Source organism: Sminthopsis crassicaudata, chromosome 6 (genome assembly GCF_048593235.1).
Source record: "Sminthopsis crassicaudata isolate SCR6 chromosome 6, ASM4859323v1, whole genome shotgun sequence".
Lineage (NCBI taxonomy): Eukaryota > Metazoa > Chordata > Mammalia > Dasyuromorphia > Dasyuridae > Sminthopsis > Sminthopsis crassicaudata.
The window spans coordinates 176,205,148-176,225,353 of NC_133622.1; the positions used below are offsets into that span (position 1 = coordinate 176,205,148).

The following is a 20,206-nucleotide window of genomic DNA, read 5'->3' on the forward strand; positions in this document are numbered from 1 at the left end:
GGCCTCTACTGAAAGTGTCTTGGCTTATACGATGGCACCACAACCCCTAATGGATTTCTAAAGCAGTCTTTGAGATGTGAGAATAATAACCAAAATAAAATCAGGAACAGGGAAGGGGAAGGATTGTAAGAGGTCACAATCACCTATGTCTCTTAAAGGGCACATCTGAGAAAGACAGCTAAGCACTCAGCCTTGAACTGATCTTCAGGCATGTCTTTGTCAGGTGTTTGTTAACAAGACTTGTCACTTACCTCGGTGTCTCCCAGTCTCTTTCCTCTGTTCCCTCTCCAAATCTCTTCTTTGGGAGGAGAGGAAGTTTTTCTGTTCAGCGGCTTTTTGAGCACATTCCCTAGAAATGTCCTTGAGCTTCTCCCTCTGGTCACTATGACCAAGTTTAACTGGAAAAAAAATCATTCTGATCATGAAGGAAGATCTATATTTTCTTTTGAACAATTAGAAAAACTGGGATAAATCTTAGTACTGAAATATTTAAAACTGGTATATGCCAAAAGAGCACAAGATTACCATTTACTGTGTTATTACTAAAAATCTAAATGTGTCAGAATTAGAAACTGGTCCAGCTGAAGCCTGGAATGAGTATTGCCTAAAACAAAACAAAAAAAAAAAAATGTGCTCTCTGAAAAAGTAATATCTCTGAAAGATAAAGTTACATCAAACTTTAATATAGATTATTCTAGTATCAGAAAATAAAAAGAAAACTTCAAGCATTAGGTATTAAAATTTTGAAAGAAACAAACATTAGTCTTTTTTTTTTTTTTCCATAGATGCTGTTAAATTCTGGTTCCTACCTAAGATTAACCATTGTCAAGGCATAATAAAATATTTGTTTATAGTAAAAAAGGTGAACACTACCATGCTTGGAGTTTTGAGTTTCCTAACCAAAACTAAATACACCCTTGATCTGTTTCACTTCAAACTGAAGTCACACAAATTATAATCCTGACTAAGAATCAGACAAAAACAAAGCAGAATCTGATTGTACTAAGAATCAGGTCAAGAACAAACAATGGTTTTAAAGCATTTCCACTCTGCACAGCATTGACTAATGCCCCACTTACTGGGAGACTCGCACGTTACAATGTACTTCAACTCAAATTCTTCAAACATGACAAATATGGAACTATGTTTAAAAGGATTGTACAGATTTAACTTATTTCAGATTGTTTGCTAAGGGAAGGAAGAGTTAAGAGAGGAGAAACACAGACTTACAAAAATGAATGTTGAAAATTATCTTTACAAGTATTTAAAAAAATAAAATACTACTGAGGGGAAAAACAGCATATAATTACTGAACCAGGGGAGAGATGAAGGAAACAACTTTCCTCAACATCCTCCTCTATAAAGTGAGAAGACTACTAGATGTCCTCTGAGGTCTTTTCCAGCTCTCCAGTATATGGAAAGACACAGACAAAAAATGAATAGGATGAGATAATAAGGGTGGGATGATCTGAGGGGGATAATCCTATCACTGAAATTATGAGTCTATTAAATTATGTTATATGCCCAATTTAGATTATAGGTTTGGGGTAACCTCCTTGACCCACTGGTACCTCATAAAATGCTGAATTCATAGTTCAAACAAAGCTGAATGAAAAATGAGCCTTAAAAACATATATTAAAATATAATGAAACTGTGAAACACAAAACTTTGCACTCTACTGGTGACAAGACAACACTTGCTAATAACTAAGTGCCTTGTTTATGTACATGAGTAGGTCTACACAAAGAATTTAGGTTTCTTGAAAAAAATTAGGCTGCATTACAAATTTTAAAATGACATTTCATAGACAGACAGACACAGCCCACAAATCTATACCTGGTCCTTTCCCACCACTCGCCAAGACAGGGCTTCGAGTCAAAGTCACAGTGTCATCAACATGCAATTTTTGATTGATTCTCTGCTTCATCTGATGACCATATCCATCTTCTTTGGTACTTTCTGGTTTATGAGTAGAGGGCCTTTCAAAACCTTTGAAATAGAAACATTGTCAACCATTAGCTAAAAACTAATCATTTTCTGGCCATTCTTAAAATTAGCTTTTGCTTTTAGAAGATTAGTCCTCCTCCCTCTTCTCAATATGGTACCCTTTTAGCAGAAGGTGCAGAGATCCAGTTTCTAGCCCAGTGGCCTAACCAATTAGGCAGGGAGTTGTGAGTTTCAGTTTAGTCATGATTTCTGGAGTTGTGGATTTCAGATACCTCTGCAATCTCTATGAATTTCTGGTAGTAATTATCTTCTAGTCTTCCATACAATTAAAAAAAAAAATCTGGCTCACAGATTTTCACAATCTTTGCTCCCAATAAATCCAGCTGATGCACACTGTCCTTAACCCACCAATCACCTAATGCAGTCTGGTCCCCAAATCTGGACACTGATAGTGAAGGCACTGAAAAAATTACCCAGGTCTTCATCTGCAGAGGTTTTATAATGGGACCAGTGGACGACATGTCTAAGAGCATCTTCAGTGGACACAGCTGAACCATCCGGATTTGCATAAAACAGAAGCAGTGGCTGAAAATGACATCTCGTGCACTTGGAGACCACGTCTTTCCATTTAGTCCCAACCTAAAAAGATTTCAAGGTCAATGATCTACATAACAATCATTAGATGAACTGAGTATTAATGATACTTTAAAAAGAGGGAAGGGAAGGAGGACCAGAGAGGTGTCTGACATTCCCATCTTTCCAGGTAAAATCATTTGCTACAGGGTCACATTGTCTAAGGTTGATTTCCATAGGGCTACTAAAACTAAATAATGTCACATCCTACATGCATGGAGGTTCAGGAGTTGTCAGCCTCAAAATGTGTCAAGGGTACAAAAAGGAAAAGGTTTTTATTTAATTCACAAGGAATTTAGTAGCCTATTTCTCCACTTTAAACTGGATTATTTGTTTAGGGGAAAAATATCAATAAAAGCTTTTAGGAGATTACAGGGCTTTTAGAATTGCCAATAAATGCTATTTCTATCATTAAAATGAAAACCCAACAGTAAATCAGTGAATTGTTTTTTTTGTTTGTTTGTTTGTTTGTTTTTTTAAATTAATCTTTCATTTGCCTATAGTTTACTGTGTAGGGACAATTTAAAAAAAAAAAAAAAAAAAACATCTTCAGTGAATGATGCATGCTCAAAACAGTCCATGATTTAAGACAATTATGTTTTGAATCGTTCCATGACATTAATCTGATGCTCTCCCTCTCTTTTCCACCTCAGCACAGTGGGAACCCTGTGCTCCTAAAGTCTATGCCAAGGGATGCCATGTTGTGTCAGAGCTGACCTAGTTTGGTTAGAAACCAAGACCCATGACTGAACAACTCCTGCTGGTCAATGAAAAACCTAGTGTAACTCAAAGTTCCACATCACCAGATATCTGGCCTCGGTAGAGGGTGGGAAGTGAGAGGGGGCCCGTGGACTTTTTTTTTCCCCCCAGTAAACTTTCTATGATATGGAAAGATTCAAATATCCAAATCGACATAAAAAGAATAACCACACAGATAAAATTTTGAATCAGCTGAACTCATAAAAAGTCATTCTATCAAACAACAAGCCTGTCCCTGTGAATGGATCAATGATAATGTACACAAGGACGGAATGAGCACTACTTTCACCAATTAAGATCGCAACCTGTTCACTGTCATCATGAGTTTCTGGGCACCAGAAGACAGACTTCTAAGATGGCCTTTAATTATGTGTCCAGACTCATGTTTAGCAGATATTTCCATGAAACCCTGTTCATGTTTCTGAATACTTGCAGGTACTCAAAAATATGTGTTGGTTAGTCAATGGACCATGATTCTGTGTCTAGGATTTGAGGCACACCACCACACCCTCTTTCCTCACTGAGGCATGGAGTATCTTGGTATTAATAAAGCTTGGCAGACCTGTGTTTTATATCAGAGAGACTATATATTTCGTAATTTATTTTAAAAATATTTAACAAAGAAAAATCTGTCTATGTCTACAATTCTCCCATAATCCAAAGATCTTCTTGAACTTTTGGCAGCAAGAGTTAAAATAGTTAAAAAAGACAGATGGGTCAATCAGCCAGCATAAAAGATCCTTTACCTCTTTCACAGTGGCATCATCAAAGAACACCCACTTGGAACTCTTGGTATGAAAAGCGAAGGCACAGTAATGTCGGCTGGTGTAGCAGATCATGCCAACAAGATGAAGCTCACTAGTCTTGGCATTTTCATCAGTTACCCTATAAAATAACTGTATAAACAGATTACGCATTGGTAACTGCAATTTAGTACAACTGTACCAAAATGATTAACAGTCTTCCTGTATCCCTTCCTTTACTCACTCACTACTGTAGAAACTTCTACCTTCTCTTGTCACCATCAAAATCACTACAAATCTTCCTATCATTAATGTACAATTTATTGTTATTACTCCAATAGTGAAGATATTACCATTTCTGACTACATTAAACTCAAATATCAATGCTACTAAAACTGATTCCCTCAGGCAGTACTGGTAGAGTAGGGAAAATACTGGACTTGGAGTCAGGGAGACGTGGGTTCAAATACTCTCTTGGAGACTTCCAAGGTAGATGACACAAGTCCTTTCACTTCTCTAGACCTCAGTTTCCTTATGTAAAAAATGAGGAGGTTTGATGCAAGTACCTCTAACGTCTTTTTCAGTTCCAAACCTATGCTATCCAAATTTCTAGTGAAGTGATGAACATATCTTGAAAAACACAATGAAAACACTGCCCAAACTCCTCATTTTCTAAAACTGTACTAGACTCTCTTTAGTTCCCCTATATTTTTCTACTCACATAATTTGTGAAGACTTCGATCAATGTGGTGAAACATAATAAGTTAACTGAAACATTTATTCAGAAATATTTATGGCCTGCCTATGTCTGAGAGGGACTTGGTGAAAACTTTATTAGAAACCAGTTAGGTAGAATATAAGTTCCTAATAAACAGGGGCTGTTTTGTTCTGTCTTCGCATTATTGCCATCATTTAGCACAGTGCCTCACATATAACAGGTACTTAAATTTTTTTAAGCTGAATTTCTAAATGTTTCAGGTCCAGTTTTCTAAATTCTATATCAGAACAAAATGATCTAATGAGAATTATTACATACATATGTGAATAATAAGTGAAAACTTTTATTAGCTTTTTATAAATGTTGGCTACTGATTCAAAACAGTTCAGTAGAAAATAATAAGACAACTTTTTTTAAGGGATCAATGTACATAATCTGGAAATTCTGGGACAAGGGAAGACTAATAAAGGAAAGTACACTAGGTCCTATTCAAAACTTAATTCCTAACATTTCTAGTACTTGAAAATAAGATTACATTATCAAGATCAGTATGATTTAATGACTGTGTTCATATCATTGAAGGACAGCCTTCCAGACACTGGAAAAAGCAAAGGCACAAGAGTAAAGCCCTACTTTTGACATTTACTGTTTAAATGATCTTAACCTTCACAAGCCTGTTTTCTTTTCTGTAAAATGAAAGGGAGTTGGACTAGCTGATTTTGAAGGTCTTTTCCAGTTTTATGTCATGACCCTATATGTTAAGGAAATAATATGGTAAAGAGGAAAAGAGCCTAGACTTTAGCTGGCATTAAATATCCCAATGCTGCCACCTGCCTCCTTGAGGACCTTAGAAATTAGCTTCCTGAGTCTCAATCCCCCTTTTTTTTTTGGGCAGAGACAATTGGAGTTAAGTGATTTGCCTAGAGTCACACAGCTAGGAAGTGTTTAGTGTCTGAAGCCAGATTTGAACTCTGGTCTATCTACTGTACTACCTAGCTGCCCCCAATCGCCTTATCTGTAAAATCAAGACAAGGTTAGATTAAATGGCCCATAGCCCCTTCCTGTACTGTGTAGTCTGCAATCTTTTATGATTTCCTTTAGAATGGCTCTCTCATATATACAGACAAGTGTAAGAAGGAACCTCAAAGGTCATCTAATCAGATTCAATTCCCTCAATTTATTTCATTTAACTATGAAGAAATTGAGCCCAAAGAGGAGTAAATTGACCAAGGTCAAAGTAAACTGACCAATTATCAGTAAAGGAGGCAGGGTTCAAAATTTCAGTTACTTCTATACTATAACTATACTTCTATACTATAACTACAGTTATTTCTTTCCTACTAGACCACACAATTTCTCCAAATATCAGAATTATAACAAAAAGTTCACTTTAAAGACAAAGTTAAATGGAGGAAACAAATCGAATGTGTCAAAAATGAAAAGCCCTTTAAAAATAACTGGATAAATCACAATCACAAAGAGGTTCCCTGAAAACAACCCGGAGATACCAAGTGAAAATCATCTCTTGGTTTGGGAGAGTATGAGAGATGAAGCTATCTACTTAGGGCCACAAGCTTATGTCAAACCACAGTACCCATTGACTGCCCAAGTCTCTGCTGCCAAGCCCAGCTCTTATTTTTCATCATGAAGCCTCTGACTTTGGGGGGGGGGGGGAAACCACATATTAATGGAAATAGAAGAATGGAAATACCCCTGGAAGATAAAGGTGTGTAGCCAGATTGCGAACAACTTCCTCAGTCAGATCAGAATGTTCAGAATCCCAAACTAAGCCAATTGTGACGATCTCAGGACAATTCATTAGAACACGGCGGATTTTTATTTTTTGGCCACAGTTACTCTATAGGAGAAGAAAAAAAGGGCAAAGTAATAAAACTAATAGAAACAGAAGTTTCATGAATACCTTGCATGTTAGGTTTTATTATAAAAAATTAAGTTCATCTGGGTAATATTTTAGTTAGAAAATTTACTTTTTCTTGCAGGCAAAACCTTGAAATGGTAAGGAACTTTATTTTCTAATATATTTTATGTTGTTTTCTATTATGTTATATTTCTCATCACTTGTAAATTAATCAAGAATAGATTAATCTCTTAAAAAGTAGCAAAATTTAAGGGTAGTAATCAGGCTCTCTACCACAAGACCATGAAAGTTTTCAATACAGAATTTGATGATCTTATATATTTTATCTTATTCTTAAATTGAATGATATATTTAACATGTATTAGACTACCTGCCAGCTATCAGAGGGAATGGGGGGAAGGAGGGGAAAATTTGGAACAAAAGGTTATGCAAGGGTCAATGTTGGAAAAATTACCCATGCATATGCTTTATAAATAAAAAGCTTTAATAATTGAATGATAAACTTCAGGAACCAAAAAAGAATGACAGAAATTGAGGCCCATTTTCTCAACTAATACTTACGGGACATTTTCTAAAGTCATCAGTAGTATTTGCAGCTTGCAGTAATTCTGCAAACATTTCAGGCTTTAGGCGTTCATGTCTTTCAATCATTTTTTCCACTTCATTACTGCATGTAAAAAGAAATATTTCCAAATCTTAACTACAAATTTTAAAAAGACAAAATATATTGAGAACTAAGAAATACTTTGGCTGCAAAAACTAGACTACTTTATTTTTTTCAAAATAGTATTTTGGGTTTTTTTCCCCTCAAATTTTTTTTCCCTCCCTTGCCTTTTTCCTAAAATGGTAGGCAATTTGATATAACTTATATGTGTGCTATTATGTAAAACTTCCATGATTAATCAGTCAAAAGAAAAAAAAAAAACAAACAAAAAAAGAATAAAGTGAAAAAGTATATTTCAATCTGTATTTAGAATCCATTGGTTATTTATCTGAAAGAAGATAGTATTTTCCTTTATAAGTCCTTCATACTCATTTGTCCCGGATCATTGTGTTACTATGAAGAGCTAAGTTATACATAGCTTATTATCCCAAAATGCTGCTGATATTGTGTACAAATTTTCCTGGTTCTGTTCATTTCATTTTGCACAACTCTTTCCAGGTTTTTCTGAAATCTACCTATTCATCATTACTTATAGTACAACAGTATTCTTTTACATTCATATATCACAGCTTGTTCTGTCACTTGGCAGTTGATAGGCATCCCCTCCCTCCATTTGCAATATTTTGCCACCTCGGAAAGAGCTGCTATTTTTTTGCACATGTCGGTCCTTTCCCCTTTTTTATGATTTCTCTAAGATACAAGACCCAGTAATGGTATTGCTGATTCAAATGGTATGAACAATTTGGTTGCCCTTTGGGCACAGTTCCAAAATGCTCTCCAGAATTCACAATGCCACCAACAGTGCACAGTGTCACAATTTTCCCACATCATTTTCAATAATTATCATTTTCCTTTTTTGTCACATTAGCCAATCTGACAGGTGTGTGAAACATAGGTTATCTCAAAAGTGATTTAAAATAATACTTCTTGGAAATCTTCAACATAAAGAAGATCCAACTCACTTCCAGTTGATCAATGATGGACAGAGGTAGATACACCCAGAGAAGAAACACTGGGAGGGGAATGTAAATTGTTAGCACTAATATCTGTCTGCCCAGGTTGCATGTACCTTCGGATTCTAATGTTTATTGTGCAACAAGAAAATGATATTCACACACATGTATTGTACTTAGACTATATTGTAACACATGTAAAATGTATGGTATTGCCTGTCGTCGGGGGGAGGGAATAAGGGAGGGGGGGTAATTTGGAAAAATGAATACAAGGGATAATATTATAAAATATATATATATATATATAATAAAAAAAATTAAAAAAAAAATAAAATAAAATAATACTTCTTCATGTGGCTATAGATAGTTCTGATTTCATTAGATGAACACTGTCTGCTCATATGCTTTGATCATTATCAATTGGAGAATGGCTTTATAATCTTATAAATTTGACTCAGTTTTCTATATATTTGATAAATGAGGGCTTTAACAGAGATACTTGCTAAAATGATTGTTTCCCAGCTTTTTGCTTTTTTTCTAATCTTGGTTATATGGTTTTGTTTATACAAGTTTTTAAAATTAATAAAACCAAAATTATCTATTTTATACTTTGTCATGCTCTTCATCTCTTGTTTGGTCATGAACCCATAACTCAAATATTCCTATTTCTTCATGGTCTCCTTTTAGTGAAGATACAGTTTCCTTCATCATCTCTTTTAATTAGATATATTTTTGCTTTTTCTTTGTCTGAGATCCGGATTGTCATCCCTGCATTTTTGTACTTTAGCTGAAGCATAACAGATTCTGCTCCATTCCTTTACCTTTATTTACTCTGTGTGTATCTCTCTCCCAAATGTTTCTTGTAAATAAGATACTGTAGGATTCTGATTTTTGATCCACTCCGCTATCTCTTCATTTTATGGGAGAATTCATCCCATTCATATTCATAATAATCATAACTATGTGTATTAATTAACACCCTTATTTCTGACAAATGTTTTAAGTAAAGTACAGGAGAAGCATCAAAATACATCAAGAAGCACAAGACTGGGTAACAGAAAACTTGTGTTCAAATCCCATTTCCACAACAACTAATTAATAGTAGTGTGACCTACACAACCTCCAAGAGTCTTTTCAGTTCTGTGTTCATTAGTAGTTCCCAAATATTGTCCAGATAATCCATAATAAGGACATGGGAAAGAATGCCTTAAAATAAGAAGGAAAAGTTGCATCAAGTTTCTCAGATAAAAATAAATCTCATTTCTAAGATATGTACAGAATTGATTCAAATGTATACAAATAAGAGACATTCCCCACAGATAAATGGTCAAAGAAAATCAACAAGAAAGCAACTCTCCAAGACTCAAGAAAATAACTTTAAGCTACCAAGAGCCATCTGAAGAAATGTTGCAAAGCACTACTAATACACAAGAGTAAATTAAAGCAATTTTGAGGTTCCATCTCATACTTATCAAACTGACAAAGTCAATCAGACTTTTTCAGAGGAAGGACTAAGGGAAAACAAGTACATTAATATATAGATGGTGGAGTTATGAACTGGTCCAGTTATTCTGGAGAAAACAACCTTGGAACTATGTCCCCAAATCTGCAAAATTGTGCATACCTACTACTACTAGACCAAAACCCTAAAAAAAAAAAAAAAAAAAAAAAAATTATAGAAAAAGGAAAAGGACCCAAAAAGTACAAAAATATTTGTAATAGTTCTTTATTGAACTGGCAAAGAACTAAAAACTAAAAGAATACCTGCCCATCAATTGGGGCATGGCTGAACAATGTATTGCATATAAATATGATGTAATTTTATTGTGCCGCCAAAAATAAATAAATAAATAAAAGGAATGGTTTTAGGAAATCTGGGAAGACTTCTATGAACCAGTACTAAGTGAAGTAAATAAAATAGAACCAGGGGAACAATTTATGCTATAACATTATAAAAACAAACAGCTTTGAAAAATTTAACTCTGAACACTGCAATGATCAACCATAAACTCTAGAGAAATGAAGAGAAATGCTACTCACTTCCCAACAGAAGTAGTAAACTAATAAGCAGAATGAGAGGCATCCTTGGACATGACCAATGTAGGAATTTGTTTCGCTTGACTATATTATAGTTTTTCCCTCCTTTTTTTTTTGGGGGGGGGGAGAGATAAGGTTATGAGTACACACAAAAAAAACAATCCTGCCACTCTATCCTCAAGTGTCTGGACTATCAACTTAATAGCAGTTGAGTGGAATGCAGCTGTTTTTTTTCAGGAAGATTCTACTCCTATATTTTAAAAAACCTAGAAGGGCAGTCACAACATCACTCCTCTAGCTTCAAGCAGTAGATTCCTTCCATAGACCATGTAATTAGAAGAAGTATGACTGTAGGTATTCTTTAACACCTTACAACCCCAACTCTCTAAGACTAGGTTACAAACCAAGTGCCCATCTTTATTGGTGGAGGGAATAAGCACATTGGGTCTCTTTACACTAATGAAAATTAAATTTCTGGTACAAAGAATCATGTAAAAACAAAATACACACACACACACACACACACACACACACACACACACACACACACACACACACACGACTGCATACTTTATCCACTGGCTTTCACGGGAAGAGTAGTTTTGTTCAACTCTAGCTCTTCATGATCTCTACCATTCTCTAGTTTATAGTGAATTCTTGATTCTAAGATATGGCCCTCCCAGTCCTGACATTTGGAGTAGTTCTTCTATCACCCACCTGACAACCACAGTATTAGCTCAGGTGTCACTTGATGAGAGCCCAGATCCAATGAACGATTCTATATGTTGTCCATTTCAATTTCTGTTTGAACTGCTTCATTCTATTAAGTGTTTGGTCTCCTGGATAGCTGTTTACAGACTACAATCCGGCCTAAGTAAGATGATTAGTATGTTTGTTCATCACCCTTGCTAAGCACGTCTCTTGGTGTTAGAACTCAGAGGACCCTATCTCATTCAATTCTGGCCTATCTGGCATCTCCTAAACAATAGCCTACCTTAAGAATGTCTGCTGCCTCCTCTTCCCTTTCTATAAAATTTTTTTTCTACCATAGAAATGATGACACAGCACAGTGTCAATTCATAAGCACATAATTCATAAATACTTTTTTCCCTAAACAGTGCTCCTTGGGTCAATACTGTAGGTTAAATATTTTTGTCCTAATCTTTATGGCAACTCATCCATTGCAGAGATGCAGATGAAAACCAATCCACACTGTTTTACATCTCTAACATGTTCAACATTCTAACCATTCCTCAGTACACAGACTCATCTATATGGCCATGGAGGACCTCAAGTAAGAGTCAAACCTGTTAGGTTCCCCCCACCCCCAGAAAAAGAGTCCACTTTATATTGATCATAACACATAAATGGGCAATAAAGGGACAGCAGTTCAGCTCTTAATTTCATATCTTTTTGAAACCGACAGTCCCCTAAAGGGATAGGGACTATTAGTTTTAAGTTTCCCAGGAATGCTCTTGATGTGTTGTTGTTGTTGGGGTTTTTTTTCCCCATTTCATGACATCTTCCCAAAAAAGCATAATATAAATGATTTTAATTTTGTTTCTTTTACTTCCTAGAAATACTAATATTACCTTCAAGTAAAAAAATGGTTCCCATCCCCCTCCATTTCAAGGTCCAGAGAAGGTGCCTGGTCATGATGATACCCCTTATCCAGAGTTTCCTCTATTGATGAACTGGCTCAACCCCCCACAAGAATAAGATCATAAACATCAAATGTCAAAAAAATTGTCCTCAATTGTATAATAGAAATATCTGTGAAGGAAGGGAGAGGGAGAGAGGGAGAGAAGGAGAGAGGGAGAGAGGGAGAAAGAGAGAAAGGGAGAGAGGGAGAGATGATGAGCTACTTCTTACCAAAGGGCTGTTGTAGAAATATACCGGACAAATTCTGTAAAGGGCAGAGGATCAGAGGATGCTCCACAGGTTCGGCACACACACTACAGACAAAAAGGTGGATTTTTAGTCTGTGAGGGTTTGAATAAGGAAATGTATTTCATAATGCCACATAAACTAAAGCAATTCTACCTGTTCATAGAGAGTCATGGCAAACTTCTGGTGAGGAATGCAGGACTTCGAGGTGCACATGTCTGAATCTCTACCTGGCACAATATGAAAATGAATCTTCTCAAGGATATTTTCCTAATTTGATCATAAAAGCAAAAATTAAAAAAGCTTAAGAAAGTCTACTTTTTTTATTGTATTTAAAATCATTTGAATTGAAAAAAAAATTACAGTTTATCAGGAATACATCTATTATTTACCAGTAAGTAAAGCATTCCTAAAGATGGGTAATCTTGATGGCAATGCTCATTTTATTTGGTGCTTAAATTCAGAATGTCAAACCTAGTAAAATGTGTTCTGGACCCATTAGAGTACACCCCTGTATGAGCAGGGGTTGTTTACTTCTTGGGGAGGTAGGATCAAAGCCCTATTTGGAGGGATGGACTCTGGATAGGTGAAAAGGGAGGGGGAGTATTTAAGGAAGCAGGAAATAGTATAAACAAACACACAAAAGTAACAATACAAAAAGCATTGCACCCGTTTACTAACTGGAAACTGGAGAGGTTTATGTCAGGAAAATTACACTGAGGTTGAATCATAAAAGGCCTTAGAGGCCCAGCCAAATTTAAACTTTCTTTGTAGGTTCTGGGGAAATACTGCTTTTTCAGTAAGTGACGATGAAAGGATTATTTTAGGAAAATTAATATGATATCAGTACTCAAGATGAAAAACAGGAAGGAGAAACTGAAGGCAAAAAGACCAGTTTAAAGAACTGCAATAACTCATTGATAGAGAACTCACCTAAAATAATAATGGTAGAAATAGTGATGGAACAAGGAAACAAAAAGAAAACCAACAAAATGTAGTAACAAATTTCATGAAAAGAAAGGTAAATTTTGAGGCTTCTTTAATCTTTACCAGGGCAGAAAGTTATCTAGGGTATCAAATTCAAACTGAAAATATCCTATCAGGCCACATACTGATTTTTAAAAATCTCAAATTAATATAGTCTGTGTTGTATTTTTATTTTGATAATAAACATTTCCAATTACATTTTAATTTGGTTAGCCCTCACTGAGGATCCAAATCTTTGGATCTAGACGTTGTTTCTTATGTCTAATAAATAGTTAAAAAACAAAATTAAAATGTTTACTTAAATTTTTTTTTTGAAAAGACTTTCTTTTAAAAATCTTACTAAGCATGTTTTCCACGTTAAAGAAAATAGTTACACTTCCAGTATAGACACTACTGGCTCTGTTTGCTGTTAGGGCAGCTCAGCAAGGTACTTCAGAACTCCCAACCAGGTTTTATAGCTTCTATTTTGTCCAACCTTTTAAGTGTATCTAAACAAACATTTGACTAAGCCCAGGATACCACAAAACTGCCAGCCAGGTCTGGTACTCTTCCATTAGTCTAGCTGTGTTATAAATCTCTTTTTGCAGCTGCCTTAAAAACTCTGGGAAAGCTACCATTTCAGATCCCATATGCAAGCAGATGTATTTGAATGTGCTCATGAGTGTACCTGTATGTATATACACATACCCATACATGCACTTCCACACCAAGAATCCTTGAAGAATACTCACAAAGCACTCAGCAGCATCATCCATAAAGCCAAGCTGAAACCGCTGTTCATCTCTGAAACTCTCTGCCAGGGCATGCCTGATATTATCGGAGGGAAGCGCTTTTTCTCGGCTGTGCTGAAACTGTGCAAATATTGTCTGGTCCCCAGTCAGGACAATAAAGAAAAAGAACAAAAGATGACTTTAATAACTCACTTTTCTTTTCATTTTATATATCCCCCAGGATCCAGTGAAATCTAAAACTTATTCAGAAAGCCTTCCCAAAGTGGAAACTCATTCTAAACTCTTTATGAACTGCACATTTTAATATTAAAACTTAGAACTGTTAAAGTTCAGAGACACTTTTCTGATGACCATCTGGGCAAGAAGACATAATTCACAGCAGAGGAAAAAACCACACCATAAAACCAGCATATACAAACAAGTGAATGTAGACTAAATATAAACTATTTGCTAAAACCAAATTAAAAAAAAAAAAAAAAAACTTCTTAAGAAATACCTAACTCTTAAAAAAAAAAAAAAACACTCCAAAATCTATTACTTCACAAATAAATTAAGAATAATAACTTCTCAAAGGTTCATTTCCAAAATATGTAGAGAATTGATTCTAATTTATAAGAAATCAAGCCATTCTCCAATAGGTAAATGGTCAAAGGATATGAACAAACAATTTTCAGATGAAGAAATTGAAACTATTTCCAGCCATATGAAAAGATGCTCCAAATCATTATCAGAGAAAAACAAATTCAAGACAACTCTGAGATACCACTACACACCTGTCAGATTGGCTAGAATGACAGGAAAACATAATGCTGAATGTTGGAGAATGGCTGAATAAGTTGTGGTATATGAATATTATGGAATATTATTGTTCTGTAAGAAATGACCAACAGAATGATTTCAGAAAGGCCTGGAGAGACTTACATGAACTGATGCTGAGTGAAATGAGCAGGACCAGGAGATCATTAATACACTTCAACAATGAGATGAACCAAATCAGTTCCATTTGTTCAATAATGAAGAGAACCAGCTACACCCAGGGAAAAAACTATGGGAAATGAGTATAAACCACAACATAGCATTTCCACTCCCTCTGTTTTTGTCTGCTTGCATTTTTGATTTCCTTCTCAGGTTATTTTTATCTTATTTCTAAGTCTGATTTTTCTTGTGCAGCAAAATAACTATGGATATGTATACATATATTGTATTTAACATATACTTTAACATATTTAACATGGAGGGGTAGGGGGGAAAGAAGGGGAAAAAGTTGAACAGAAGGTTTTGCAGGGATCAATGCTGAAAATTAACCCATGCATATATCTTGTAAATAAAAAGCTCTAATAATAATTAAAAAGAGGAAATTATGTATGGAAGAACTACACATGTTTAACATATATTGGATTACTTGCCATCTAGGAGACAGGGTGGGGAGAAGGGAGGAAAAAATTTAGAACAAGATTTTAGGGTGAATGTTGAAAATTATCCATGTATATATTTTGAAAATAAAAAGTTTTAATTTAAAAAAAAGAGAATAATAACTTCTGCAAAATTTTTATTTTGGAGAAAAAATAGTAACACAATAAAATAGAAATTTCTGGCATAATTACATTAAGAATTAAAACTTCAAAGTGTGTTTTTCAAAGTAGGCAATAACAAATAACAAGTTACAAAGTGGTCAGATTGTGGCCTGAAGCAGCAGATGTTCATGGGAAATTGTAGGCAATTGGGGGAGGGGGGGTGACACGGGGGAGCAGAGGAAAAGAAGAGAAGATAGGAGAACTTCTCTTGAAGAAAAAAAAAAACACACACCCAAGGATCTGGGCTTCCAAGGCTAACTTTGCACACATACACACCTCCTAAATATAGATGACATGAGTTAAGTAACAGTAAGACAGCAGGAACATTTTAGCCACTGCTTCAAGCCACTTTCCTTCTCTCCCTCTCTCCCTCTCCCTCCCTTCTCCTGGAAGCAGAGGCTCACACCACATAGTCAGATTTCCCCTAAAAAATAAAAACCCAAAAGCTTAAGCTCTTGTTCCTCTTTCCCTTTAGTTCTAAACTCCCAGAAAGTCAATATTTATTAGATACCTCAAATTCTTGCAAGCTGCCTGTCATCCTCAGATCTCTCCTAAAACGGATCTCCCCAAAATCATGAATGACATTTCTTCTACCCTTCACGAAATCGAAAGGCCTTTTCTCATTCTTTAGCCTCCCTGCCCTTCCTGTAATGTTGTGTGGATACCCTCCACTCCTTTCATGATTCTTTCTTTGTGACTTTCCCTGATTCCTTCTCCTCCTTCCACCCTATGTTCTGTACTGGGTCCTCTTTTGTCTCTCCCTTATGACCCCATCCCTTGTTCAAGGCTTCAGTAAACACTTCTAAGGAGATGACTCCACTGTCACCTTTCTTCAGAGCTTTCTTTCAAGTGCTTGCTGACTCTCTAGATCTAGTTTGACTACCATCTCAAACTCTACATGTTGAAAATCAAATGTATTATCTTCCCACACTTGCAGGCATTCAAAGATTGCCTCCCACAGACAGTTTAGAAGTCTCTCTCTCTCCCCCTCCCTTTTCTCCTTCACCTTCTACTAATTGGTCAACCCCCAATTCATTCATGCTTCCCAATTTTACAGTATTTCCCCAATTCAAGCACCTGTTACCTTGCTCTTGAACTCCCCGCAGTGACCTCATAACCATTCTTCTTTTTGTCAAGAGTGGACTAATATTCTTCATATACTACCATTACTTTAATCCTATCCCTCCCCAGTACAAAAACATGAAAACTTCCAAAATTAACTATGACCTCCTTGGTCTGGAATTCAAGGCTCTATACAATCTGGCTCCAATTCACCTCTCTCATCTTATTTCTCACTTCTCCAATTCAGATTGTCCAACTGGATTGGCAGCCCCCATTCCTGTTTTCCCCATTATCCTTTCCCATTCCATTATCCATACCTGAAAAGGCATCTTCTTCAAACCTGCATGTTGGAATGCTTATATTTACCAATTTATTCCAGTGTTAAATGACCATTATTTGTGACACATTATGCAGGTCCTGGAGTTACCCATAAAGAAGACAAATCGAATGTGATGGCTAGAGCTTTCAAGGCCCAGCTACTATGTTCCTTTTCCTGATAAAATCTTTCTTGTAGCCAAGAAAGACCCCTGCTTCTTTTAATTGCTTCTGGTCTTTTGTTTCATCTAGTCCTTTCCACTATCTCAATCTAATTTTCATTACAGCAACTGGTATATATATATATGATCTTCTTCATTTTCACAGATGCCTGATAAACAGTCCATGTTTAATACATATTTGTTGGTTTGACTTTACTCTATTAGGAGGTAAAGACTATAAGGAGAGTAAGGACTTATTTTCTCTTAAGAAATAAAAGTTCACTGAGGATAGTCCTTTGAGAAAGTTGAATTTCAAGAAAGGTTGGAACTTTCACTGGATAGAATACTATTTAGGAAATTTTCTTCTCCTAATACTATCAACTGCTAACAAAAGATTACAGATAGCTTTGTGAACCCTATTCTCCAAATCCTCCAATTGGGTTCTTAAAGGCTGTGCTGAAAAGCCCCAGACCTGGCAGGTGCTCACAAGCTGGTAGTCTAGAGTACTGGCCTGGAGATGGAAGGGAAGGACAGATGGATGTTTACTATCTGAAGGCCAGTTTGACTTTTGAAGTCACAGCCACTCTAGAGAAGATCAGCTCCTGAATCACCAATGGTAAGGGGGAATATGCAAAATCACAGATTCTTCAAGGACTGAAATGGTGGTAGGTGTTGCTATTATAATTTTGTGACTAATTAAACTATTCATTAAACTATTTTAAAACATACTCACTTATCTGAGTATGTGACTTTTCAAAAACAGCATCCAGAAGCAGTTTCAAAATGGTATCTTTTTCAAGGTTTTCATCAGAACACAAAAATGAATCAGTTCCTACAATTTCAAGTGATTCAAATATTCAACACTTAATGACCAATATTCAATATTCAGCATTTATTGGGTATAGAACTAGATTTTATTTATTTTTAAAAATTAACAACCATCAATTGATTTAGTTAAGTTAAAGTCAGTAGTGTAGCCCAAGTCAAAAAAAGCTTTAAGAGCCAAACAGAGGTTTCTGTATTTGATATAGAGGTGAGAGAGCCTCTTTGGAATTTACTATATAAACAGGGGATAACATGGCCAGACTTGCTTCAGGAAGCTCACTATGGCAGTTGAGTGGAAGAGGTCCTAGAGTAAGAAGAGGCTTGAGGCAGAGAAACACCCCAAGCACCTACTGCCACAGTCCAGATATAAGATGATACCATAGCGTGGGGCAGTGTGAGAAGGCAAAGGAAAAGGAAAGGGCGATATTTCTGAAAGAGGATCATTCTGAAAGAGGATCCTGAAAGAGGAAAATTAGCATAAAATCAGATACAGAAATTATAGGGGAAAAAAAGGACTTAGCAATAGATTAGATTTATGAGATATGAGAATGAAGAGTCAAGGATGACCCCAAGGATATGATTCTGAGGGACTAGAAAGATGGCAGTATTCTTGATAGTGATAAAGAAGCTAAGAAGGGAAGTTTTGTAGAGAAAAAAAGGGAAAAAAAAAAACTTTGAAAATGTAGGGCAAGAGGAAGAACTATCATAATACAGGACATACATTTTTTGGCTGTTTATCAAAAGAAAATAGAATTCTAAGAATTCTAGTCTTGAATTTTTCCAATGTCTAAATTTTCCAATGGCTAGAATTTTATCATCATAAGTTTTAAAATGAAAATTAACAATTTGTTGGTTCAAAATTACTTAAAATTCCTTGAAATATCTTTAAATTCCCCTGAATATATGTCAATTTCTGTTACCTAATCATTTGTAGTTACTTTTATTTAAGAACTGAGTGTCCATTCAACCTGAATAAAGCACAGATTCCTAAAAATTTAAACAAAGACAAATGGTTAAATAGACATCTTAAGAACTCTATACAAACCTGTAATTTCCTCCAAAATCTGAATAATGATCAATTAAAGTTCTACCTTCCTAAGTATTATTGTGTTTACCTTTAAAGCACAAAATATGCAGGCATCTCCCTGACAAATATGTCCAGACAGAATGCGTAAACTCCGGCGAAATATATCCAATTGCCATAAAACCTAAAAGAAAAAAAGTCAGATATTAAGAGAAAGAATCTAAAAGGCACTTTTTGACAAAGAATTGGCTTGAATTTGAGTATTTTATCCTTTACAAAATCATTTATTCCTTTTTATCTTTATTATCAATAAAAACCATATAGGACAATTCATAGCAACAGCCTGGTAGGAGGTGGTCCTGTGCACTGGGACCTGCCTACCTGCAGGTGCCTATAACTGAGTAGATTAGAGTATGTAGGATTTGGGTTCTGGTGGGCAGTAACCAGCTCATGGACACACAAGTGGCTGGACAAAAGTATTTCGGTACCTTTTATATGGCAGGCACTGCATCTGTCTAAATGGGTAAATTAAATTTAAAACATCAAGGAAGAAGATGCTTGCCTAGGAATTACAATTCTGGATCTAGCAGGGTGGTGCTTTTGGGTGAACTTTTTGGACACAGAATCTCAAAAAGACCCTCCTCTTCCATCATGGACTCTATGATAAGCTGGGATCTCCATCAATGGAGGGAGTTAGCAGCTCTATCAACAGAAATCACAGATCACTCGGAGAATCAAGAAGCTTAAGTTTATGGAAATCATTTTTACTTTTCCCCAGATTAGCATAAAATCAGATACAGATTACTGAAAAGCATTATTAAGAATGCAACTGTTGACTATGTGGAATATCTTATGAGTAGAAATTAGAATATTTGTATAATCATTAAGAACTAAGAAAACTAATAAAAGAAGGCTATTCAGTTAAGGTACTTAGCAAAGACATACGGGAAAATATTACAAATTGACAAATTATTTTAATTTTTGGAAGAAAATATCATTTAAACCAATGCCATACCAAACAGATTCTGCATGGAAAAGGGGGCAGTGATGTGGCCTAAAAGTGAAGGAAAAGTCCCAGTCAAGTACAAAACTCTACACTAACTAGTGCCCAGATTGACTATTGTGCTGAAGGAGAAAACAGTAAATGCCAGACTACCAGGAGGAATGCTGGAGATGAGATGCAGCAGGCAAAAAATAATTGGAGCTCTGGGCATCTCTCTGGTTTTTGTCAAGAGAGAAAAAGTATTAAGTGCACATGCTAAAGTCTTTCTAAAACCTGGGCACAGAAATCTTAATAAGTATCATA

General features: G+C 35.6%; 1 protein-coding gene across 2 annotated transcripts in view; it reads right to left on the reverse strand.

Annotated features, from left to right (window-relative positions):
- Positions 1-20,206, reverse strand: part of USP53 (ubiquitin specific peptidase 53) — a 70,517-nt gene that overhangs the window by 22,607 nt on the left and 27,704 nt on the right. For both annotated transcript variants that reach the window (XM_074273060.1, XM_074273061.1), the window contains exons 3-12: positions 18,992-19,084; positions 13,940-14,074; positions 12,378-12,491; positions 12,207-12,289; positions 7,242-7,347; positions 6,513-6,659; positions 4,087-4,236; positions 2,422-2,587; positions 1,838-1,990; positions 252-398 (exon numbers count right to left, since the gene is read on the reverse strand). In XM_074273060.1, the coding sequence (XP_074129161.1) occupies positions 252-398; positions 1,838-1,990; positions 2,422-2,587; positions 4,087-4,236; positions 6,513-6,659; positions 7,242-7,347; positions 12,207-12,289; positions 12,378-12,491; positions 13,940-14,074; positions 18,992-19,084 (1,294 nt within the window). The remainder of the gene's footprint in view (positions 1-251; positions 399-1,837; positions 1,991-2,421; positions 2,588-4,086; positions 4,237-6,512; positions 6,660-7,241; positions 7,348-12,206; positions 12,290-12,377; positions 12,492-13,939; positions 14,075-18,991; positions 19,085-20,206) is intronic.